At 45.1% G+C, this 25703-nt stretch overlaps 1 protein-coding gene across 4 annotated transcripts in view; it reads left to right on the top strand.

Annotated features, from left to right (window-relative positions):
- Window positions 1-90: 90 nt before the first annotated feature.
- Window positions 91-25703, top strand: part of LMBR1 (limb development membrane protein 1) — a 133068-nt gene continuing 107455 nt past the window's right edge. For 3 of the 4 annotated variants that reach the window (XM_027538472.1, XM_027538471.1, XM_027538474.1), the window contains exons 1-2: window positions 99-394; window positions 23225-23297. In XM_027538472.1, coding sequence (XP_027394273.1) covers window positions 329-394; window positions 23225-23297 — 139 coding nt within the window. In that variant the 5' untranslated portion in view covers window positions 99-328. Of the gene's footprint in view, window positions 395-23224; window positions 23298-25703 lie in introns of all 4 variants that reach the window. The other variant, XM_027538470.1, reaches the window with a different exon arrangement.

Here is a 25703-nt window from a genome sequence, read left to right on the forward strand (position 1 = left end):
GCCCCCGGCCTCACGCCCCCTCAGGGGCCCTCGGCGCGCTCCTCTGACGCACGGCGCCTTCCTCTGACGTCACACCCCGCCCCCCCCCCCCCCCCCGCCCCGCCCCGGCCCGCGAGGCGCCAGCCCTCGGCAGACCGAGCGGCTTCTCCTCGGGCGGCGGTTGAGACGGCGGCTGTGGCAGCAGCCTGGGTTGTGGTCACCGTCCGTGTAGCGGCCGACTGTCCGCCTATTCCCGTCCCGGCCGGCGGGGCGGCCGTCCAGCCCTTCGAGCCGGTAGGCGATGGTGCGGCGGAGCGCGCGGGCGGCGAGGCGGCGGGCATGAAGGAGGATGGAAGGGCAGGACGAGGTGTCAGCGCGGGAGCAGCACTTTCACAGCCAAGTGCGGGAGTCCACGGTGAGCGCCCTCCGCCCGCTTCGTCGGCCTCTCCCCGCCTCCGCCCACCTGCCCTCCCCTCCGGCCCTCCCCTCTTCCCTCAGGGTCCCGGCGGCGCGCCTCTCTCCCAGGCTCCGTCCCCCACCCCGCGCCAACCTGCTCCCTATCCCGGCGCGGTTCCGGCTATCACCTGTCCGCCCCCGGGAGTGCTCGGTGCCACCTGCGTCCTGCTCGCCCCGGGCTTGTCCTGAGCCGGTCACCCTCCCAGCGGCGGACGACGGCCCCGCAGCCCACCCCGCAGCCGTGGCCCGCATCCCCGTGGCCCAGCTCCCCCGTGTCCCGGCTCCCCTCCGTGGCCTCACCCCCGTGGCCCCGCTCCCCCGTGGCCCGGCTCCCCCCATGGCCCGGCTCCCCCCGTGGCCCTACTCTCCTTTGGCCTGGCAACCCCGTGGCCCGGCACCCCCGGGGTCTGACTCCCCCGTGGCCCGGCACCCCCGGGGTCTGACTCCCCCGTGGCCCGCCCCCCCCGTGGCCCGGCCCCCCCCGTGGCCCGGCACAGTAGGCAAGTGTGCGGTCGGGTATCCAGCAGGACCTGGGCAGCCCTCGCAGACGCCGGGCAAGGGCCGAGCTTGGTCTCCTAGCCCTGCCAGGAGCGAGCCTCCGCAGCCCAGCCAGGACCCTCGTCCTGGTTAGCACACGCCTTTCCGAAAGCTGGCGTTTGGGTGGATGGGATTGAGGGCCCCGAGCAGAAGTCCTTTGTGCTCTGGAAGCAGCATCTGAAGGGAGTCATCCGTTGTTGGCCCCCTGTCCTTCTGTGCTGCTGCCAGGGGTCGGGAAGCAGGCTTGGCCTTAGCAACCCACTTTGATGTTTCACCTTCCCTGCTGGCACTGGAGCGCGTTACGGTTGTGTGATTTGTGTTTCCATTACGATGTAAAACATGTAAGTTTGGGGTATTTGTGTTTACCTCCTCCTTCTAACTTCCTCCTCTCAGACTCAGTCAGTCTCTTGGTTTAGGTGGAAAACGCTGGTTGAGAATTGCCTAGTTTGTGTAGTTAGTGATCTAGAAACTTGAGAACACTCTGCCAAGTCATACCTTGGAATAAAGAAATACCAGTTCTGAACTGGTGGACTCTGATACAGCATATTTCGTTTAAATGTGTGACTTGAAGCTGAAATAAACAGAAGTACATAATCATCCATGCCCAGCTTGAAGCACTTTAAACACACTGTTGTAGTCCTGAACACAGACTGAGAAACAATATGGCCAGCGTCCCAGAGGCCCGTCCCTTTTCCTTGTCTGGTTCCTCTCTGTTCCACCAAGAGAAACCACTGTCCTGGCTTTAACAGGTGAGCTTAGTTTTGAACTTACATACACGGAACCTTATGGTATGCACTGTTCTGTGTCTGATTTCTTTCACTCATCGGCATTTGTGAAATTCCTCTCTGTTGGACGTGGTTGTAATTCATCCATAATGCTGTAGTTGTGTGGCTCTAGCACAGTCTATTTTTATTTTACTGTTGGTGGGCGCTTCCATCGTTTTCAGGTTCTGTTTACCAGTGTTCTTGTACATGGCTTTTGGCAAATGAGTGTATGCGTTTGTTAGGTCTGCACTTAAGCATGGGACCTCTAGGTTATAGGTTGTGGGTTTGTTCATCTTTAGTAGATACTTTGAAGTAGTTTGTCAAAGTGGGTTGTACCAGTTTACACTCCCGCTGGCACTGTAGAAGAGGTGTGATTTGCTTCTCATCTGTACAGATACTTAGCATTTTTTTTTAAATTAACCATTCTGATGAGTGTCATGGTATTTATTGCACAAAAGGTTTTATTTGCATTTCCCTGATAATAAGAATTTGAGCATCTTTTCATATTTTTTTTTGGCCATTTGGAAATCTTTTGTGAAGAGTCTTCAGGTCTTTTCCCCATTTTTAAACTTGTTTATGTTTTTGATAGTGATTGCAAGAGTTCTTTGTGTTTTCTGGATATGATCCTTTAGTCACATGTATGTATATATATGTGTATCTATATAGTAAATCTTTTTTTCATTCAGTGGATTCCTTTTCACTTAATGATATGAGCAGAAATTCTTAGTTTTAATATAGTTCACTTTATCAGAATTTTTTCTTTTATGACTAGTGATTTTTTTATGTCCTGTTTAAAAAAATCTTTGGTTACTCCAAGGTTAAGAAGATGCTGTCTTACGCTTTTCTCTAAATGCCTTATTGATTTACTCCTCCTATCATCTGGCCAGCTGATGTGAAGAGCTGATTCATTGGAGGGGACCCTGATGCTGGGAAAAATTTAAAGCAAAAGAAGAAGGGGGCGGCAGAGGACGAGATGGTTGGATGGCATCACTGACTCAAGGGACGTGAGTTTGCGTAAACTCTGGGAGATAGTGAAGGACAGGGCAGCCTGGCGTGCTGCAGTCCCATCATGGGGTTGCAAAGAGTAGAACACGACTTAGCGACTGAACAAAAACTACCTCCTATTTAAACCTACAGTTCATCTGGAATTTATTTTTTGTGTATGTTATAAAGTAGGAGTTATATATATTTTTTCTCACTTGGATGTCTCATCGATTCAGCAGTATTTATGACCTTAGTCACACATTGAAAGTGAAAGTCACTCAGTCATGTCCAACTGTTTTCGACCCCATGGACTGTACTGACGGGCTCCTTTGTCCATAGAATTCGCCAGGCAGGAATACTGCAGCGGGCTGCCATTCTCTTCTCCAGGGGATCTTCCCAACCCAGGGACTGAACCTGGATCTCCTGCGTTGCAGGCAGATTCTTTATCATCTGAGTCACCAGGGAGGCCCAATCACAAATTAAGTAACTGTATATTTGTGGGATTTAACTGAAACTCTGTGCAGTTCCATTGGTCTGTTTTGGCTATATTTTAGATTAATCAGATATTCTTTTATTTGGATTTAGAAAAGTACCCATATTTTAGTAGCCAGGAGCTTTATTTTTTTGTCCACTATCCTAGAAACAACTCAGTTTTGCCGCCGATTCTAGAATTCCTTAGTTCTGCTCCTCCTCACGCCTACCTCTCCTGGCCCAGGGCCCTTGGATGGTAGATACACTCTGTTGCTGCAGAGCCAGTGCAGACAGTGACCAAGCTTAGTGAATTGCCAGTCTTTGGCTTTCCTTCCTTGAAGTATTCATATTTAGAGTGAGTATAAATGCTTGATTTTTTCTAGGACTTGTCACCAGTTCTTTTTCCATTTATTTTTAAAAGTAGGTTTGTTTTTGAAGTCTGTGAGTTTGTTTCTGTTTTGTAAGTAAGTTCATTTGTATCTTTTTTTTTAAGATTCTGCATATAAGGGAATTTTCTTTCTCCTTCTGACTTCAATTAGTGTGCTCATCTCTAGGTCCATCTATGTCGCTGCATGTGGCATCATTTCATTCTTTTTATGGCTGAGCAGTAGTCCAGTGTATGTGTGTACCACATTTTCTTTATTCATTCCCCTGTTGATGGACATCTAGGCTGCTTCCATGTCTTTGCTATTGCAAGTAGTGTTGCAATGAACACTGGGGGTCATGTATCTTTTCAAACTGATTTTCTTCGGATACATGCCTAGAAATGGGACTGCTGGGTCATATGCTACTGTCATGTTTAGTTTTTAAGGAACCTCCATACTGTTCTTCATAGTGGTCGTACCAGCTTACACATCCACCAACAGTGTGGGGGGGTTCCCTTTTCTCCGCACCTTCTCCAGCATTTATTGTTTGCAGATTTTCTGGTGCGGGTCATTCTGACCAGTGTGAGGTGGTGCCTAAATGTAGTTTTGATGTGCATTTCTCTAATAATCAGTGATATCGAGCATCTTATAATGTGCTTTTTGGTCATCTGTATGTCTTCTTGGGAGAAATGTCTGTTTAGATCTTCTGCCCATCTTTTGGAGGAGGAAATGGCAACCCACTCGAGTATTCTTGCCTGGAGAATCCAACGTACAGATTAGCCTGACAGGCTACAGTCCATAGGGTTGCAAAGAGTCAGACATGACTGACCAACTGAGCACACCCATTTTTAGATTGGGTTGTTTGCTCTTTTGATACAGAGCTCCATGAGTTCTTTGTATATTTTGGAGATTAACCCCTTGTCCGTTGCTTCATTTGCAGGCATTTTCTCCCATTCTGTGGGTTGTCTTTTCATTTTGTTTATGGTTTCCTTTGCTGTGTAAAAGCTTTTAAGTTTATTTAAGTCTCATTTGTTTATTTTTGTTACTCTAGGGGGTGGATACAAAAAGATATTGCTGTGATTTATGTCAGAGTGTTCTGCTTATGTTTTCTCTTAATAGTTTTATAGTGTCAGCCTTATTATGTATAGCTCTTTAATCCGTTTTGAGTTTATTTTGTGTATGGTGTTAGAGAATGTTCTGATTTCATTCTTTTACATGTAGCTGTCCAGTTTTCCCAGCAGCACTTATTGAAAAGATTGTCTTTTCTTTATTTTAGATTCTTGCCTCCTTTGTCATAGATTAACTGACCATAGATGCATAAATTTATTTCCTGGCCTTCTATCCCATTCCATTGATCTATAGTTCTGTTTTTTGTGCCAGTACCATATTGTTTTGATTCCTGTAGCTTTGTAGTATAATTTGAAGTCAAGGAGTCTGATTGCTCCAGCTCCATTTTCCTTTCTCAGGAATGCTTTGGCTATTTGGGGATCATTTGTGTTAGCATACAAATTAAAAAATTTTTTGTTTTAGTTCTTTGAAAAATGAAATTGGTAATTTGATAGGGATTGTATTGAATCTGTAGATTGCCTTGGGTAGAATAGTCATTTTGACAGTGCTGAGTCTGCCAATGTAAGAACATGCTGTATCTTCCCATCTGTGTCATCTCTGACTTCTTTCATCAGTGTCTCATAGCTTTCAGAGTACAGGTGTTTTGCCTCCTTGGGAAGGTTTATTCCCAAGTGTTTAATTCTCATTTCTATGTTTTGTTGTTAATGTATAGGAATGCAAGAGATTTCTGTGTATTAACTGGAAATATAGTAATATAGCTTTTGTTACCTGAACATTATTGACTGGAGATGTATTGATAGGTTTTTAGAGAGTGAAACAGTTAACATTGGAGAAGGAATAGGCTACCCACTCCAGTATTCTGGCCTGGAGAATTCCATGGACTGTATAGTCCATGGGGTTGCAAAGAGATGGACATGAATGAGTGACTTTCACACACACACGCACAATTAACATCACCGTGCAAAGTTGCTGGAGCTTAAAATTGATCAAGGGTTCATTATACAACTTAATGATTGTCATTATCATTCACATTTTGCTTTGTTAGGTTTTTGTTCCAATCAACCTTGTGTTTATATTACAAACGTAAAATTTTCAAAAGTGGCACACTGCAAAATTTTGAGTGAAGAATTTTTCAGTGAGTTTTATGCAGATACTTTCTCTGATTGTTCAAGCAATATATATACTTGTGCCTCAGAAGATGATCATTCTTCAGAGTTTAGTTCTGATTCAAACGATGTGACTATTGGATGAACAAAAAGATAGAAAACCTTAGTGATTGATTCTGATACGGAAAGTGAAAATGAAATTCATGATAATGCAGAGAATGAGCCTTTGCTTCTACAGAATTGTGGATTAAAGACAGCATTTCATGAAGTTAGAAGACTTGACAGGTGTGTCAGGTATAACTGTTGAATGTAACAGCCTGCAAAGTGTTAGTGAAATAACAGAAGTTTTGACTGGCCCAAAGAAAAGTTGCTGGCCATAGGCGTTAGTTTCTTCAAAAATCCCCTGGTCAGCAATGGGTTAATTTTGTATCCTGCAACTTCACTAATTCATTGATGAACTCTAGTAGTTTTCTATTGGAGAAGGCAATGGCAACCCACTCCAGTGTTCTTGCCTGGAGAATCCCAGGGACGGGGTAGCCTGGTGGGCTGCTGTCTGTGGGGTCGCACAGAGTCGGACACGACTGAAGCGACTCAGCAGCAGCAACAGCAGCAGCAGTTTTCTGGCAGCATCTTTATGATTTTCTATGTATAATATCATGTCATCTGCAAACAGTGACAGTTTTAACTTCTTTTCCACTTTGGATTCCTGTTAGTTTTCTTCTCTGACTGCCATGGTGTCAGTTCTGTAAATTATTCAACTTTTTTTGTTTTGCCAAAAGATAAAATACACAACTTACAGTTCACCGTTTTTAAGTGTGCTGTTCAGTGACACTGAGCACCTTTGCATTGTTGTGAATCACCACCAGCCATCTCCAGAACTTTGTCGTCATTCCAGACTGAAACTTCCCTTTGATCAGAAACTGGTAAAAAAAAAAAAAAAGAAACTGGTTCCTCTCTCCTTCCAGCTCCCGGTAACCACCGTTCTACTTTCTGTCTCTCTGAATTTTACTATGCCAGGTAACTCATGTAAGTGGAGTCATACAATATTTGTCCTTTTGTGTCTGGCTTATTTCACTTAGCATGATGTTTTCAGGTTTCATCCATGTTGAGGGATGTGTCAGAATTTCCTTCCTTTCTAAGGCTGGATGAAATTCCATTGTGTGTATAACCTTGTTTTGCTCGTCCGTTCATCCTACAGGGGACATTCGGGTTGTTTCCCTGGCTACTGTGAATGATGCTGCTGCGAACATGGGGGCATGAATACTTGTTCCAGGCCTTGCTTTCCATTCTTTTAGGGATATACCCAGAGTTTGAATTTGTGGATCTCATCGTAATCCCATGTTTAATTTTTTGAGGAGTTGCCATACTGTTTCCCACAGTGGCTGGACCATTTTACATTCCTAGCAGTAATATGCCAGTGTTTCAGTTTCTCTGTGTCTTTACCAACACATGTTGTTTTCTGTTTTTTTAAAAAGTAGTAGTTATCCTGGTAGGTGTGCAGTGGCATTTCGTTAGGATTTTGATTCGTGTTTCCCTGATGGTTAGTGATGTTGAGCATGTTTTATGTGCTTTTGGACATTTGTATATTTTCTTTGAAGAAATGTCTATCTAAAGTCCTTTGCCCATTTTTGAATTGGGTTATTTTGTTAAGATGTAGGTGTTCTTTATATATTCTGGATATTAATCCCTTTGTGATTTGAAAATGTTTTCTTCCATTCCGTGGGTTGCCTTTTTACTCTATTTATAGTATTCTTTGGTGGACTAAAGTTTTAAATTTTGGTGAAGCCCTGTTTATTTATTTACTTGTTTGTCATTGTTGCCTGTATTTTTGGTGTTCTATCCAAGAAATTATTGCCAAATCCAGTGCTGTGAAGATTTTCCCTTATGTTTTCTTCTAAGAGTTGTATAGTTTTAACTGACATTTTTGAGGTCTTTGATCCACTTTGAGTTAGTTTTTTGTATGTGGTATAGTATTTAATTTTAAAAAGCTCATGTAATAATCTTACTTTAGTATTATGAATCTTTAATATTATGAATATTTCAGAGTTCTCTTGTCAATTACTATAATGGTCACATTTAGCTGCTACTATGAGGTGGTAATGATCCATTTCCTTTCTTGTTTTTACTGTCTTTTTATTTCCTTTTCCTTTTGGACCTCAGGTGTACAGAATTAGGTTAATCTTTTAAAACCTTTATTTGTTTATTTTTGGCTGTGCTGGGTGTCTGTTTGTGCAAAGCCTTGTCTCTAGCTGGGGAACGGGGGGCTTCTCTTGCGTTGTGGTGCACGGCCTTCTCGTTGCAGCGGTTCTCCTGTTGCAGAGCACAGGCTCAGGGCGCACAGCTTCAGTGGCTGCAGTGTGTGGGTTCAGTAGTTGCAGTTCCTTGGGTCTAGAGCACGGGCTCAATAGTTGTGGCACACACAGGCTTAGTTGCTCTGAGGCATGTGGGATCCTCCTGGATCAGGAATCAAACCTGTGTCTCCCGCTTTGGCAGGGGGATTCTTTACTACTGAGCCACCAGGGAAGCCCTATGACTGGATATCTTAATAGATTATGTGTAGAAGGAAAAGCCCCTGGAATGGGAAATGGTAAACCACTCCAGTATTCTTCCCTGGAAAATTCCATGGACAGATGAGCCTGGCAGGCTACAATCCATGGAGTAGCAAAAAATTGGACACAACTGAGCAACTGAGCACACAGACTGAAAAAAGACTTGAGTGAGGCTCATGCTGCAGTTGGTAAAGATGCAAGTCATTCATATTTGCCAGGGTGAGGAATGGTCAGTCATGTTTATGATTTGGACAGAGTTCACATTTTTTGTCTTTGTTCAGGCATAACTACAGAGTGATCTTATTTATTCTTTATCCATTATGGTCATAGAGTGGCCTTCTCTGATGTTAATGTTTTCTGAAGTTGTTTATTTTCTATGGGAGAATCATCAAGTCCTAGCTGGGAGTTGGAGAAGGCGATGGCACCCCACTCCAGGACTCTTGCCAGGAAAATCCCATGAGCGGAGGAGCCTGGTAGGCTGCAGTCCATGGGGTCGCTAAGAGTCAGACATGACTGAGCGACTTCACTTTCACTTTTCACTTTCATACATTGGAGAAGGAAATGGCAACCCACTCCAGTGTTCTTGCCTGGAGAACCTCAGGGACGGGGGAGCCTGGTGGGCTGCCATCTATGGGGTTGCACAGAGTCGGACACGACTGAAGCGACTTAGCAGCAGCAGCAGCAGCAGCAGCTGGGAGTACCTGGTTGTGAGTTGCTAGCCAGTTTCAGAGTTCTACTAGTTACTAAGAGAACCTGATGTAGCTTTGCTAACTTAATGTGTAGATCTTAAAAGAACAAGCTGATGAGGACTTTTTCCTTCATATTCTGTACTTGCTCTCCGGGAAGTACCATGTTTTCAGATTTTTCCAGGGCTGGCTACTTAAGTTTTGGGGCCCAGTACAAAATGAAAATACGATTTTCATAGTCAAAAAGCAGGGGAAAATGCCATTAAAGTTACAATAATCTTGTATTAGTTTCAATCAGTTAGTACTGCTAAGTAATTCAGTTATGTCTATCTTTTCTTTTTCTGATTCTTTTCCATTATAGGTTGTTGTTTAGTCACTAAGTCATGTCCGACTCTTTTGCGACCCCATGGATTGTAGCCCGCAAGTCTCCTCTGTCCATGGGATTTCCCAGGCAAGAATATTGGAGTGGGTTGTCATTTCTCCAGGGGATTCCTTAACCCTGAGCCTCCAGGGAAGCCCTATTATCAGATCAGATCAGATCAGATCAGTCGCTCAGTCGTGTCCGACTCTCTGCGACCCCATGAATCGCAGCACGCCAGGCCTCCCTGTCCATCACCAACTCCCGGAGTTCACTGAGACTCACGTCCATCGAGTCAGTGATGCCATCCAGCCATCTCATCCTCTGTCGTCCCCTTCTCCTCCTGCCCCCAATCCCTCCCAGCATCAGCGTCTTTTCCAATGAGTCAACTCTTCGCCTGAGGTGGCCAAAGTACTGGAGTTTCAGCTTTATCATCAGTCCTTCCAAAGAAATCCCAGGGCTGATCTCCTTCAGAATGGACTGGTTGGATCTCCTTGCAGTCCAAGGGACTCTCAAGAGTCTTCTCCAACACCACAGTTCAAAAGCATCAATTCTTCGGCGCTCAGCCTTCTTCACAGTCCAACTCTCACATCCATACATGACCACAGGAAAAACCGTGGCCTTGACGAGACAGACCTTTGTTGGCAAAGTAATGTCTCTGCTTTTGAATATGCTATCTAGGTTGGTCATAACTTTCCTTCCAAGGAGGAAGCGTCTTTTAATTTCATGGCTGCAATCACCATCTGCAGTGATTTTGGAGCCCAGAAAAATAAAGTCTGACACTGTTTCCACTGTTTCCCCGTCTATTTCCCATGAAGTGATGGGACCGGATGCCATGATCTTCATTTTCTGAATGTTGAGATTTAAGCCAACTTTTTTACTCTCCACTTTTCACTTTCATCAAGAGGCTTTTTAGTTCCTCTTCACTTTCTGCCATAAGGGTGGTGTCAAATGCATATCTGAGGTTGTTGAGATTTCTCCCGGCAATCTTGATTCCAGCTTGTGTTTCTTCCAGTCCAGCGTTTCTCATGATGTACTCTGCATAGAAGTTAAATAAACAGGGTGACAATATACAGCCTTGATGAACTCCTTTTCCTATTTGGAACCAGTCTGTTGTTCCATGTCCAGTTCTAACTGTTGCTTCCTGACCTGCATACAAATTTCTCAAGAGGCAGATCAGGTGGTCTGGTATTCCCAATCTCTTTCAGACTGGAAAAGGTCAGTTTTCATTCCAATCCCAAAGAGAGGAAATGCCAAAGAATGCTCAAACTACCGCACAATTGCACTCATCTCACACGCTAGTAAAGTAATACTCAAAATTCTCCAAGCCAGGCTTCAGCAATATGTGAACCGTGAACTTCCTGATGTTCAGGCTGGTTTTAGAAAAGGCAGAGGAACCAGAGATCAAATTGCCAACATCCCCTGGATCATGGAAAAAGCAAGCCCTATTATAGGTTATTACAAAATATTTAAGATAGTTCCCTGTGCTAGATTGAGGTTAGTAGTTGCTAATGGACTTGCTTGACAAGAAATTTTAAAAGTAGTTCTAAAGAGAGAAGGAAAATTATTTAGGTGAGAAACTCAGATTTACATAAAAAAAGAAAAAGTATTCAGGATAAATTAAAGTTAAATAAATTTCTTATTTTGATCCAACATGTAACAGTTTATTGAAAGTGATAGCACCAGTGTATCCAGTGATTAGCTTGTGGATAAGTAAAATGAATGACAGTAATGTTACAGGGACAGGTGGAAGGAATTGGGAAAACTCTGTAAGGTAGCTGCACTACCTGTGAAGCAGTATAGTGTATTTAATTGTAAATTCTAGGGCAGCCAACAAAAATATTTATAAAGAAGTATAACTGTTAGGCTAACAGAAGAAAGAGAATAGAATCGCATAAAATCCTCAGTTTAAACCAGAGATGGCAGAAAAAGACTAAAGTCAAAAATCTAAACAGCATGGTCAATGAATAGAAAATTGTTAAAACTATGATAACTATTAAAACAACAATATCAGTGGTTACTTTAATGGTCTAAATAAATCACTTAAAAGACAGATTTTCAGAGTGAATTAAAAACCCCAAGTGTATGTTGTCTATAAGAAATACACTAAATATAAAGATACAGATATATTAAAAGTGTGTTATCCTAGGTGGTGCTGGTGGTAAGGAATCAATTTACCAATGAAAGACTTGGGTTCAGTCCCTGGGTGGGAAAGATCCCTTGGAGGAGGAAATGGCAACCCACCCCAATATTCTTGCCTGGAGAATCCCATGGACAGGGAAGCCTGGTGGGCTAGAGTCCGTGGGGTTGAAAGAGTTGGATATAACTGAGCATGTACACGTGCATGAGCGCACGCACGCGCACACACACACACACACACACACACACACACACACTAAAAGTAAAGAGATACAGAAAGATACACTGTGTTAACTAATCCAGAAAGCTGGAGTAGCTGTTACTTTCAGACAAGATGGACTTCAGAGCAAGGAAGATTATCAGGAATAAAAGGAGCAATGCATAATGATAAAGGGTCAGCTTTCCTAAAGGACATAAAGTCCTTAATGTGTATGCATGTAACAACAGAGCATCACAATACGTGAGGCAGAAACTAAGTGAGCTGCCAAAGGAAACGGGTGAATCCACCTACCATGGCTGGAGACTGCAGCACCCCCTCTGTTGGTAGTTGGCACATCCAGTAGGCAGAAAATCAGTAAGCATATACATATATAGTTAAACCAAATAATACGGTCGGTCAGCTGGATCTGATTGGCATTTATGGACTCCTTCACCCAACAGTAGCACAGTGTACATTCTTCTCAAGCTCGCATGGACATTCACCAAGATGCACCACGCTTTATAACACACCTTAAAAGTGGAAACCACACAGTGTCTGCTCTCACACCACAGTCCAGTTAAACTGCAGATCAGTAACACAGATATAATTGGGAAGCTCTGAAGTACTTGGAAAGGAAAAGAAACCCTAAAGGAAACCAGTCCTGAGTATTCATAGGAAGCACTGATGCTGAAGCTGAAACTGCAATACTTTGGCCACCTGATGTGAAGAACGGACTCATTGAAAAAGACCCTGATTCTGGGAAAGATTGAAGGCAGGAGGAGAAGGAGACGACAGAGGATGAGATGTTGGATGGCATCACCGACTCGATGGACATGAGTTTGAGCAGCTGTGGGAGTTGGTGATGGACAGGGAGGCCTGGCATGCTGCAGTCCATGGGGTCGCAAAGAGTCGGACACGACTGAGGGACTGAACTGAACTGAACTGAGGCTAACTAAGATAAACAGGAAAAACACAAATTACTAGAATCAGAAATGAAAGAGCAGTCATTGCACATAATTCCATTAGCATTGAAACGATACTGCGGGATATTATGAACATTTCTGTGCCCACAGATTTGAAAACTTAGATGAAATGAACAAATTCCTTCAAAGATACAGTTTGCCAGAGGTCACACAAGGAAAAGCAGATAGTTGGAGTAGGTCTGTATCTACTAAAGAACTTGAAGCAGCTGTTAACCTTCCAAAACCAGTGCCAGATTGTTTGGCTGGTGAATTCTCCCAAATGTTTAAGGAAGAAGCGATACAAATTCTGTGCAGTCTCTTACAGAAAACAGAAGCAGAGGGAAAACTCCCTAACTCATTCTATGAGGTCAGCATTACCCTAATGCCAGAGACACTGCAATAAAGGAAAACTACAGACTGATACCTCTCATGAGCATAGACGCACAATCCTACAAGAAAATACTAGTAAATGGGGTCCAGCAGTGTATAGAAGAACTATACACTGTTGGAATTATACTACAAAAACCACTTAATGTCGTTGTTTACATCAACAGGCTGAAGAAGAAACATCATAAGATGGTATCAGTAGATCCAAAAAAAGCATTTGACAAAATCCAGCATCCATTCATGATAAAAACTCTCAGTAAACTGGAAGTAGAGGGGAACTTCCTCAACTTGGTAAAGAATATCATAAAATACCTATGAAAAGTGTTAGTCGCTCAGTTGTGTCTGATTCTTTGCGACCCCATAGACTGCAGCACGCCAGGCTTCCCTGTCCTTCACCATCTCCCAGAGTTTGCTCAAACTCATGTCCATTGAGTCAGTGATGCTATCCAACCATCTCATCCTCCATTGCCCCCTTCTCCTCTTGCCCTCAGTCTTTCCCAGCGTCAGGGTCTTTTCAAGTGAGTCGGCTTTTTGCATCAGGTGGCCAAAGTATTGGAGCATCAACTTCAGCATCAGTCCTTCCAATATTGAGGGTTGATTTCCTTTAGGATTGACTGGTTTGATCTCCTTACAGCACCACAGTTCAAAAGCATCAATTCTTCGGGGGTCAGCTTTCTTTATGGTCCAACTCTCACATCCATACATGACTGCTGGAAAAACCATGGCTTTGACTATATGGACCTTTGTCGGCAAAGTGATGTCTCTGCTTTGTAACATGGTGTCTAGGAAACAGCTATAAAGAAGCTGAGTATTCTCCCCCTGCTGCTTGCAGCGGTACTACGTTGGATCTTTGTACCGTACCCCGATGACAACTTGGGGCCCATCTGACAGCTTTATAGTCACTTTCACATATTGAACAGTCGAGTCCAGTCTCATCTAAACTCTCACCTGTCATCCAGTTCAGAGTGTCTTCCCTCTTCCCTGAGCATACCTGATTGAGGCTGAGGAACTAGCAGTGGGAAGGGGGTGTGATTTACTCAGTTTATTTAAAAAATATTTATCAAGGCACTCAGCAGGATTCAGGAGATTGTCAAGATCGTTCCTATTTGTGTTAGTACTCCCAATATGCCTAAAATATAGTAAGTATTATACATAGTTTAGGAGATTTAGGAGACCAGTTTTATTTCCATGAAGCATTCAGTAGAAATCATTGCTGTGCTCCAGCTTGTGAACGAGGGGTTTGTGGGGATTCAGGGGGGAGGCTGTGTGGTGAGAAGGGCTACGAGTGGAGGAAGAGCCCGGAGGACAGGTAACACTGTCCTTCCTCTGTGTTTTCTCAGACGGGTCTCAGGATGGATTTAAAGAACTTCTTGCTCCTGACTTGCATTGTAAGAATGTATAGAATCTGAAAAATCTCAAGAACAAGTAATAAAATGTAATATTGTAGATGACATTAATGCACTAGAAATTTGCTGCGTTAATCTTGAGAGAGGGAATATTTACTTCTTGTTAAATGTCTCAAGTGTAATTTTTTTGTGAGGAAATACTGATTCTTCTTTGTTGAAGCACAGATTGAAAGACATTGGGCAGTTTATCGTGATAGGCCTCGTTAGTCACTGTTAGAAGAGCAGATGTTAGCGTGTGTTTTGTATTCAGATTAATCGTGGAACTAGAGCACTGGTCGTTTTCTCTTCTCTGTTTTGAAAGGTGGTTTGTTGCAATTACAGTGAAGCAATAAACATCTTTGTGCATATACCCTTGTGTACATATTCAAGTATATCTGAACAGAATGCTTGTGGCTGCTAGCAACAAGAATACAGTGTGTTTTTCATCAAATAGGGGTTTATTTTACTATAAAAGTCTGAAGGAATGATGTATTTATACATGTTGCAACATGAAGTAACTTTGAAAACATGCTTAGTGAAAGAAGCCAGACACAAAAAGTCAGATATTGTATGATTCTTCTCTATGAAATATCCAAAATAGGCAAATCCACAGAGCCAGAATTTTCTCATGGTTGTGAGGGGCTTGGGAAGTGGAGTGCTAGAATACGGGGCACTTAGGGCTTCCCTGGTGACTCAGTCAAGAATTGCCTGCAATGCCGATTGACCTGGTTCAGTGCCTGGGTCAGGAAGATCCCCTGGAGGAGGGCGTGGCAGCCCACTCTAGTACTCTTGCCTGGAGAATCCCATGGACAGAGGAGTCTGGCGGGCTGCAGTCCATGGGGTTGCAAAGAGTCAGACACGACTGACTGAAGTGATTCAGCATGCTTGCAAAGTAGTGCTTTATTATTCATTGCCATTTAGTTTTAAAAAATGTATTTTGGTGCTGCGCCTTTTGGTGCATGAAGATTATTTCCTCATTATGGGTTATCCCATTGTTGACAGAGTGCCCCAGTTTGTCTTAACACTTTTTGTCTTAATGCAGCCTTGTCTGAGGGGACAAGAATGTGACGTTTTAGCTTTCTTTGTGGTTAGCATCTGCTTGGTGTGTCCCTGTTTATTGTTTAGTTTTCATCCCTCTGAGTCACTTTATTTTAGCTGTGTCTTAATCTGAGTTTCCTTTTAGTAGTTTATTTACAATTATGGTTTTAATATGTTTCATCTTTGTTATTTTTGTAACTATTTGTGTTTTCTTGTGTTTTACTATAGTCTGGCTCTTAAGGTAATTTGAAAGAATTATAATTTTAATTTTAGTTATTGTTTGGTTCACTTAAAGGATATTAAGCATCTCTGATTTCTGATTTTGCAACTTTAAGATAAAGCCAGGTCTGTTGGCTCTGCTGGAGAATGTGATTATTGGCTTAGTTACAGTTTACTTGTCTCCTCCCTCAGGGTTTTGTTAGAAACCCTTCAGTGGTAGCTCTCCCTGAGGCCATTTGTACCTATCACTCTGACGATGTTTATTCCTGTAGTCATCTTAAATTAGCTGAAGCCCATCAGTCTTAAATAAAGAACTTGTAGTACAGTTTGACTCTGATGCACTAGTTTAAATTTAGGTTCAAATCTTACACCTGGAATTTAAGTATATTTGCTTGTAACAATTTAATATTATAGATTTTTCCAAACATGTGAAAGAAGAGCGTCCTAGGAAAGCCTTCCTAAGCTGAAATGGCACAGAGCAGAGAAGCAGTCACTTGCTCACAGACACACAAAATAAATTGATGAAGCCCAGATACTCAGGGACACCGTTCACAGCCGCTGGCTCAGTGCCGGGGTGCTGATTGTGGTCCCGGGGAGGCAGGAGCTGGCGCGGCTGCTCACGGTTGGGGTGGACACCGCCTCTGTATAGCTCAGTAAGACATGCTGAGCTGAAGGAGATTTTTGCTTTTCACTTTTTTTTTTCCTTTCCAAAAGCTGAAGTTGATATAAAGCAGACTTTAGGAATACCTCTATTAGGTTTCCCGTGACTGGGAACTCAGCTTCCAGATGCCTGGCCATTCTTGCTCAACATAGGGACTGAGGCCGTGGGGCCCCGGTGGGGGCTGCTGTGGGGCGGCTGGCAGAGAGCAGAGGCGCGCGGGCCGCTGCTTCAGGCTCGGCTAGCCCTGTGCTCCCTTCCCTGTCTGGGGAGAGGAGCTCCATCTCCTCAGAGGGCCCTCGGAGCCGCCCTCTCCCTTTCTACCGGCATGCCTCACCTTTCGAGGTGGGGAGCTGCGGTGCCCCCTTTTTCAGTTAGGCGTTTCCTTTTGTCCCCCTGGAGGGAGGAGAATAGGAGGCCCCGGCGTGCCTTGTTCTCATTTTACGCGTCCCTGCGGGTCTGTCTCTGCTAAAGATGTGCTCATTTGAGAAGGAGCACCTGCTCCTGGTCCCGTCTTTGGAGCTGGAGAAATAGTCTAACTAGTTCTGTGACTGTTTTGTTCCAGTCTGATACAGTTTATATTCATAGAAACTTTTATTTCCAAAGTAGTAAAATGTCCATTTGTCTTTATAATTGTTAGCCTTACTCTGCTCTCAGAGGGGTTGTTTTCCGTTAGTCTTGTCTGTCTCATGCCATGCATCTTGGTTCCTTGATTTCTGTTTGTCCATTAACGTTCATGACTTCTCATCTACCACTTTGCTGCACAGACATCTTGGGACTCCTGAGACTACTCTTCTAGTACCAGCTTTACTTACTAATTTAAAAAATCCTAAAGCAGCATGCTTTAATCACGGCTTGCTAGTCTTCCAGCTTCCTTGGGCAAGTCCTTTTTTTACAGCTGCTTCTTTCCCAGGAACCTCAGTGGATTGGCATGTCCACTCCTGGCCGTCACTTGGGTTCACTTTTCTCCCAACCCACTTGGGTTTTATGGCCCATTCTTTCACTCACTCTTGCTGATACCCTAAACCAGTGGTTCTCAAACAGTGGTCCAGGGGTTTCTGAGGGTTGGTGGTTAAAACCCTGGGAGAAGATTCTGGCTCTACTCAGAAATCATAGACCAGAAGAATGTTTAAAGGCTGGCAGGAAAAGGGAAGCCAGTTAGTGGTGGAGTCTGGGAGAAGAGTCAGAAAAGAAGGAAGATCGCTGATGTCAGGGTGCTGCTCAGAGGGCATGTGAAATCATGAAGAGTGATTTGGCTGTTGGTTCATCGCTGCCTGCTGCCAGAAGTGCTTTGAGTTGGTCAGTGGGTGTGAAGTGAGCTAAGTGGTTGGGAGAGTGAGTGAGTGGTGGTGAAAAGTGGAAGTCCACAAGTAGAGGCCGTAAAGGGGAGGACAGAGAACAGGGAATGGTAGGGAAAGAGTGACTGGCCAGGTTGTGATGTTGGGCTCTCTGCCCACAGCCCCTCGCTCTCGCCCCGTCTTGTAAGTACATGGTTGTGTAACAGGCCAGCGCTTCCAGCACTGCACAGGCACGGCATGATGGCCCGCTGGGTCACGGGCCACTTGCGTTCTGTAAACATGTGGAAGCTGCAGCTGAAGAGCCCTGTGTGCGCCTATGGCTGCGATACGGCTGGGTCAGCCACAGGAGGCCCAGCGTGGCTGCCTGTGGTTGTTGTCTGCAGTTCCCGCAGCTCCTCGAGTTGCCTTCCAGCTTCCCTGCTCGCGCCACGCCTACCCTGGGTTCAGCACACAGTGTGAACAGCGAGACGGTTGGCATGGTCAGCAGGACAGCCAGCAGGTGCAGGAGCCTGAGGCTGCAGTGGATGGAGGCAGCCAGCGGCCGCCACAGAGGATGTGGCACCAGGTGGCCGCGGCCCTCTTGGCACAGCCCCTGCTGGGAGACGGGAGTAGCGGACGGCTCACTGGCTACCATTAAAAAGGTGTTACAGGTGGGGAGTTCCCGTTTGCTCAACGAGGTGGCATGGACTGCTGCCGGTGGTGGCTTATAGTTTAGCCCCCAAGATGATAGCTGCACCTTGTCTTGGGATCCCGGACGAACCTTCAAGATGGTCATGATAGCGTACACGTGCGGTGAACAGTTTTCCACCCAATTTGTTGTCTCCGAAGGAGAAGATTTAACTCTGGGACCAAAGACAGTCTCAGTCACTCAGAGCTTTGTGTAGTAGAAATTTTATTTAAGTAATAGTGACAGAAAAAGCTCCTGACATAGACATAAGGGGGTAGAAAGATTACCTGCCTTGCTAGTTTAAGCAGAGCATTATGTACTTTTCTACTAGCTGCTGAGAATAGAAAAAATACCTGAAGGCTGTAAAAATTTTGCCCAGACCCTTTCCCATAAGGGTCATCCTGGGATGTCATCCTGGGATGACACCAACACAGGATTAGCCAGAAGGAACCGGTGAACCCAGAGCTCAAGGCTGTGGCAGTTCTACCCAGACTTCCTCCCTTAAAGTACGTTCTGAGTTCCAAAAAAGCCTGTCCTTGAACAAGAGATGCTGCTGCCTATGAGGCCTACGTGTCTAAGGCAAAAGAATGTGAAAAAGAAAGAATGTCCGCCTCCTCCTTAAAGGGGCCTTCTGCGTGGACTCCTCATCAGCCTGCCTAAAGTGAACTCTCTCGCTGGCAGTCTGAGGTGGATTTTCCCAACCGCCCTGAAGGTGGGTGTGCATGGTGCCCTCTGTGATGCCGCACAGCTGCATGAGTTGCAGAGACTCATTGGAGCAGCGTCTGCGTGCACTGGGGCACGAGATGCATGGCCCTGAGGACCCAGCTCCTCTGACAGGGAAGTCATGAGCGACGACGACCATGAGCATTGTGAAACCTGTGGGTCCCTGGTTGGCAGTGAGGCCCGTGGTGCAGCAGAAAGGGAAGCATGAGAAGCCTGTGGCCCACGGGGCATCCTCGAGGGGGCATCCTCAAGTGGCCCCCAGTGTGACTGAGTTCACGATGTATCGACCATACACTCAGCTGGAGTTGGTCGACTTGGGTAAATGGTTTTGGCAAAGGCAAGGGGAACCCTTGGCAGCATGGCTTTTGTGAACCTGGAGCATAGGGGTGGACAGTATGTATCATTTGTTCTGGGGACGAAATAGAATGGTTGGCGTCTATAACCACTCACCCCTCACTCAAACAGAGGTTGTGGGACTTTACGAGACTGCATATCCCTGCTTGTTAGTGAGGCCCATGGTACAGCTGAGAGTGGAAAGGCAATGTCAGTGCCTGCAGCGAGAGACTGGGTGGGGACACGAGCTCGCCATGTGGGCTGAGACCCCGAGGATACAGACTCGTGATGTGAGCTGTGAATGCTGCAAAAATCCCCTCTTTGAAGGTGAAGGAGTGGGCCCGGTGCCTGGGGAGGGTTTAGTGGGTCCTTACTGAGAGAAGTAGAGGGATAGCATGGGAGACCCCATTTTGAAAGTGTGAAGACCCGAAGGGGCCTGAGCTGGGAGGGGCCCCTTCTGGGAAAAGTGTTAGTCACTCAGTCGTGCCCGACTCTCTGCGACCCCATGGGCTGCAGCCCATCAAGTTTCTCTGTAAATGATATTTTCCCGGCAAGGATACTGGAGTGGGATACATTTCCTTCTCCAGGGGATCTTCCCAACCCAGAAATCGAACCTGGGTCTCCTGCATTGCAGGCAGGTTCTTTACCAAGTGAGCTACAAGGGAAGCTTATGTACACGGATACAAACGTGGGCTGGTTGGTGCAGAGGTGTCCTGTGGAGGCCTGTCCCAGACTCGGAGCAGTGTGTCCTGTGGAGGCCCGTCCCAGACTCGGAGCAGTGTGTACTCTGAAGGCCGTGTCCTGTAAGGTCCGGGTTACTCACTAGGGGAAGACTGCGGAAGATAGGCTGCATGTAGATTGTGAAGTGAGAGACCCTGAGGGGGTGGAATGTCGGCAGAGAGCAGTTGGCCCGGTGGCGGTGGTCAGGCTCTCTGGCCCCATGTTTTGTAAATACGTGCTTGTGTAACAGCTGAGCTCACTTACAGCTCTGCGCGTACACACCATGATGGGCCCACCTGGCCGCTGGCCACTGTTGTTCTGAAAGTGTGGATGAGCTCCACCTGAACAAGCCCTTGTGGTATGTCATGGCCGTGTTACGGCGTGTCCGCTGGGTCAGCCACGCGGAGAGGGCACAGCACTTCTGCTGCTGCGGCTGCTCTGCCAGTCAGGACAGCATAAGTGTGTTTGCGGTTCCTGCAAGTCCTTGAGTTGTCTTCCAGCTTCCCTGCTTGCACCTTGCCTACCATGGGTTCATTGAACAGGGAGAATACAGCGAGACAGGTACCTGTTAGAGTCATCATGCCTGTGATGGTTCATGGGAGCTCAGCCTACACCTGCCTCAGCATCTGAGGATCAAGTTCTCATCTCACGTTGTGTAGCATCGTCAGGCTTCCTGTGTTGCTTCGAGTTTAGGCTTGGGCTTGCCTGGAACGTTAAAGACCATTTCTTTAAACATTTGTTTAAACTTTAAACACCACTTCTGTGGTGTTTCTCCACTGCCTTTACCTCCGATTATCCTGTGTGATGTGCGTATGTCTTGTCCCACCCTCATGGGCAATTCATTTGATGTGCTTGCTTCTCTTTCACTGAGAAAATAGAAGCTGCTCGCGCTGCCGCCGCCATCTCCTTGCCGCCTGCAGCGGGACTCGGATGCCCTCGGCTCCTGCCTCTCCTCCTCCCTTCACTGTGCATAAATTTGTGTCTGTGGCCCCTCAGCTTGAGTGCCTTTCTTCAGAGATTCTGCCTTTCCTGCATCAGTGAGTAAGCAGTAGATCGTTCCAACAATTGTGTAACTGTTCTCATCTTAAAAAACCCCTCTGAGGAGTCTGTTTCTCATCGCCTTTGTGTGCTGCCCTTTATTATAAAACTCCTGAAAAGAACTACTTCCATTTTGTTCCGGTTTTTCTCCCTTCTTGTTCCTTTTCACTTCAGTCAGGGTTTTGTCTCCACCCTTCCAGAAAGGCCGCTCTTGTCAAGGTCGTCCATGACCTCCATGTTGCTAAATCCAGCTGTCAGTTCTCAGTCCTCATCTTACTTGACCTGTTAGCAGCATTTGACACAGTCGATAATTCTGTTTTCCTGGATAAACTCTCCACTTGGCTTTTAGTACATCGGTCTCGTCTTCACCGCTGCTTCTCCATCAGCTTTTGCTGTTTCCTTCTGTTGAGCTGGCTTCTAAATACTGGAGAGCCCGGGCTCTGTTCTCAGACTTCTCTTCTGCGTTGCACTCCCCACTACAGTGGAAAGCTCACTCAGTCTCACGGCTTTAAGTACTGTCTCCTGCTGCTGAGTCTTTTCTTCCTCCGAGCCTGGACCCTCCCACTGGACTGCACAGATTTTTATATCCAACTGCCCATTCCACCGCTCCTCTCCTGAGTGAATGATACATGTTTCAAATTAGACAGTGTAAACTCTACTTCTTATTTCTACCCCTAAACTGCTCCTCCTGTAATCTTCCCTGACTCAGGAAATGGCAACTCTGTCTTTCCAGTTTCTCAGGCCAAGAATCCAATGTTTAGCCCTGCAAGTCCTGTCAAGTCTGCTTTCAAAGCCTCCCTCCTCGTCACCTGCACTGCAGAGTCTGCGTGACCTCTCCTCTGGATCACCGAGTGCCTCCTGACTGTGCTCCCTGCCCTGTTGCTCCCCTTCTGGTTGAGTCTCCACGCTGTGACTCGACTGAGCCCTTTGCAGTGTGTGGGATCATGTCACTGCCCTGCTCCGTGGCTGTGCACTGTCCAGTCCAAGGTCGTTCTCCATCTTATGGCCTCCAGCCCTTCTTCAGAAACCCACGTACAAGGGACATCTCTCAGCTTTATCATCCCCTGGAATGGTTTCATTTGAGAGTCTTCAAAACATTTCTGGTGTGGTCCACAGTTCCGTTAAGCCTTTATTTCAAGCACACTTGGTTGGTAACTGACATGAGGTCTGCCATTCCTTCACCCATCGTATTTTGCCTGCCATACCCTAGGTAAGATAGAAATTAAAAGGACTTTAATATTGAAAAACTTTTTTGTGAAACTGCTTTTTGTTTTGATATGTGGTGTGATTATTGAATAATCCTCACCCCACATTGATGTGTGAGGCCTCTTGTATGTATAACCATGGTACATACATTTAAAAAAATTAAGACAAATTCTATTTTGATCTTGGTTGTGTGTGGGGCTCTCCGTTGCTCTGCATGGGCTTCTCTAGTTGCAGTGAGCAGGGGCTGCTCTTCGTTGTGGCAGGCTTTTCATCGTGGTGGCTCCTCTCGTGGAGCATGGGCTCCCGGGGCACGGGCTCCAGCGGTTGCAGCACGCGGCTCAGTGGCTGTGCCTCAAAGACTCTAGCGCACAGGCTCAGGGCTTGAGCCCCTGGGCTCGAGAGCGAGGGCTCAGCAGTGCTGGTGTATGGGCTTGGTTGCTCCATGGCACCTGTGTCTTCTGGACCAGGTATCGAACCGTGTCGCCTGCACTGGCAGGCAGATTCTTATCCACTGTAACACCAGGGAAGTCCACATTTTCCTATAATTGAATCTATCTCATTGATCGTCAGGTTTTGGTGCCAGCATTACTCTTTAAGTGTTATTGAAACTTCAGAGTGTGTTTTAATATTTGGTGGGGATAGTAGCATCTCATGAGTTGACTTTTCACAATTGTCAGTGCCGGTCTCGTTCTTAACAACAGTCCCATGGTTGTGAAACAACTCGGTCAGTTTATGAAAAGAAAACGCCCACTGGTTTAGACCGAGCTGACTAGCTTGTAGAAGTTAATACTTCATAATACTTGTTATTAGCTAAAAGTTTTACTATGTAATAGATTAAATTCTTTTCCCTTATAAATACCAAAGATCTATTTTGTTTTACTTAAAAAGGTATGCAAAAAAAGTAAATGCGTTACATTTTTTTGTTTCAGATCTGTTTCCTTATTTTTGCCATACTCTACATTGTCTCCTACTTCATCATCACAAGATACAAGAGAAAATCAGGTAAGCAGACACACGCTAATGAACGCTTTGACTCTAATGCCATGCGGTCTAGACATGTTCCATGGCCACACGGCACCATCAGCATGGTTAGTGTGTTCCTTATGCCTGTGATTGCGGCAGGCAGCTGCCTGATACTAAGAGCACTGAAAATAACCTCCGGGGAATCTGACTACTTGCAGGGTCAGTAGTCAGACCCAGGTCTGCTTCTTAGCCCTGAGCCCTTGTTTATCCTCATTCTTATATTCAACTAAGAATAGCCCAGGGCTCTTCAGTGTCTGGGAAATTCCAGAGTTTATGAGGATGTTTGGTTCCTCAGCTCTGAATTTGAGCGTAGTCACCCCCATCACCCCTACCCCATTCTTTCTCTCACTACCAGAATATTGTTTCTTTCTAAAGTGGTATAGACTTTAGAGTGTCCATGATACCCAGATGGTGCTAGTGGTAAAGAACCCGCCTACCAATGCAGAGATGTAAAGAGACAAGGTTCGATCCCTGGGTCAGGAAGATCCCCTGGAGGAGGGCATGGCACTCCAGTATTCTTGTTTGGAGAATACCCTTGGATAGAGGAGCCAAGGGGATTCTGGTGGGCTACAGTCTACAGGGTCGCAAAGAGTCCAATGTGACTGATGCGACTTAGCACACATGCATAATACCATTTAACATTCAATTATGTATTATGTTATTCTTTTATTTTTTCATATGTATCCTTATCTCACTGGGGGACCATTATATCTTTTTTTAAAATGAATACAGATTTTTATGCCAGAGTTTTGTAAGTAACTAACCATTGTTTTTTTAATAAAATAACTAGTTACTGACTTCTGTTAAATTTGAGCTACTTCTTTGAAATCACAAGATTTCCACTTGTGATGCTAGGCTAATCGTAGGTGCCATGTGAATATTTAAAGATTTCATATATTAAAGATTCCTTATGTTATCATATTAAACTTTAAGAATTTTTAAAGAAATCAGGAAATAGTGCTTGCTGTAGTGCACTGCTTGGCTTTGTGACTGCACTGAAATACTCTTTGGATTCCTTAATCTCTCAAAATTTTGAAGAACTGGGATCCAAGACAGTGTCTTAGCTCCTTTAAAAGATGTCTTGGCATCAAGCTTCATAGATTATGTACATTGAACAAGGGAGAGAGAGAGAAGGAATGAACCATGCATTGTTTTAGAGGAAATTAGGGGATGATAAGCAGGAAAACAGGAGATCTATTAGACGTGTTTTAGAGTAATCACAGAAGAGTAAAGAAGACCCTGGACCTGGTTGGTAGAGTGTTGGCAACAGAACTGAAATGGATGTGAAGCTATTAAAACACTCTTCAAGATTTTGTGGTTGATTAAATGTAGGTACAACAATATAAAAATTAATTGTGACAATGGTACTTTGTGGTCTCTCTGGTTATAGAAGTATTTGGGCAGCCAGTAATTAAGAGTTTGGACTAAGAGAATGGCCCAAATATGCCACTGTCACTGAAGCAGGTGGCTACTCAGAATTCCAGAGCCCCACACAGAGAGCCTTTGAGGACACCCCCAGTGAGGTGTTGAGGAGAAAGAAGGGCTGGGGTGTTGTGTAATATTTTTGTAATTGGATCATAGTCTCCTTAGCTGGTAAGATTATGTGGGAGGACTAAAAAGATGGCCAACCGCCACGAGAGAGGGAGAGGGTAGGGCGAGGAAGCACCCGAGCAAGGGCCATCTGCTCCTTGAAAGAGACACAAAGCGCGTGTATTTCTGTCTGTAACTGGAACAGAATGATGCGGTGTCAAGGCAGTGGTGTACAGGGTGGTTTGGGGTAAAATCCTCATTCTTACCATTACTAACAATAGGCTGAAACGACAGAAAAGTGTGTGAGTTCTAAGATTCTGAATTTTAATTTTATAATAAATTTTTTTGGGGGCTATTATCAACCAGGGGCTTCCCTGGTACCTCAGATGGTAAAGAATTTGCCTGCAATGCAGGAGACCTGGGTTTGATCCCTGGGTCAGGAAGATGCCCTGGAGCAGGGAATGGCAACCCACTCCAGTGGTCTTGCTTGGAGAATCCCATGGACAGAGGAGCCTGGCGGCCGCAGTCCACAAAATCACAAAGAATTGGACACAGCTGAGCTACTAACACACATTATCAACCAGAAAATTTCATTCATTAGCAATTTCACTGACTTCGTATAACAGTCAACTTGAATGTGGTTCCAAGGTTATACTGAGTTTTATTTCCCTGAGCACTAAAGATTTGGAAGATGTTGATTTATATATGGGAGTTTTGTTAATCAGGATTGATCAGTCAAAAGACTCTTGTTGTTCTTTAACCATATTCTATCCTATCTGATTTAGTGAGATTTAGAGTTGGAAAATTGCTTCTTCAGGTTTATATTTTATGTTTTTTTAAATTAATGAAGCATTT

Source organism: Bos indicus x Bos taurus, chromosome 4 (assembly GCF_003369695.1).
Source record: "Bos indicus x Bos taurus breed Angus x Brahman F1 hybrid chromosome 4, Bos_hybrid_MaternalHap_v2.0, whole genome shotgun sequence".
Taxonomy (NCBI): Eukaryota; Metazoa; Chordata; class Mammalia; order Artiodactyla; family Bovidae; genus Bos; species Bos indicus x Bos taurus.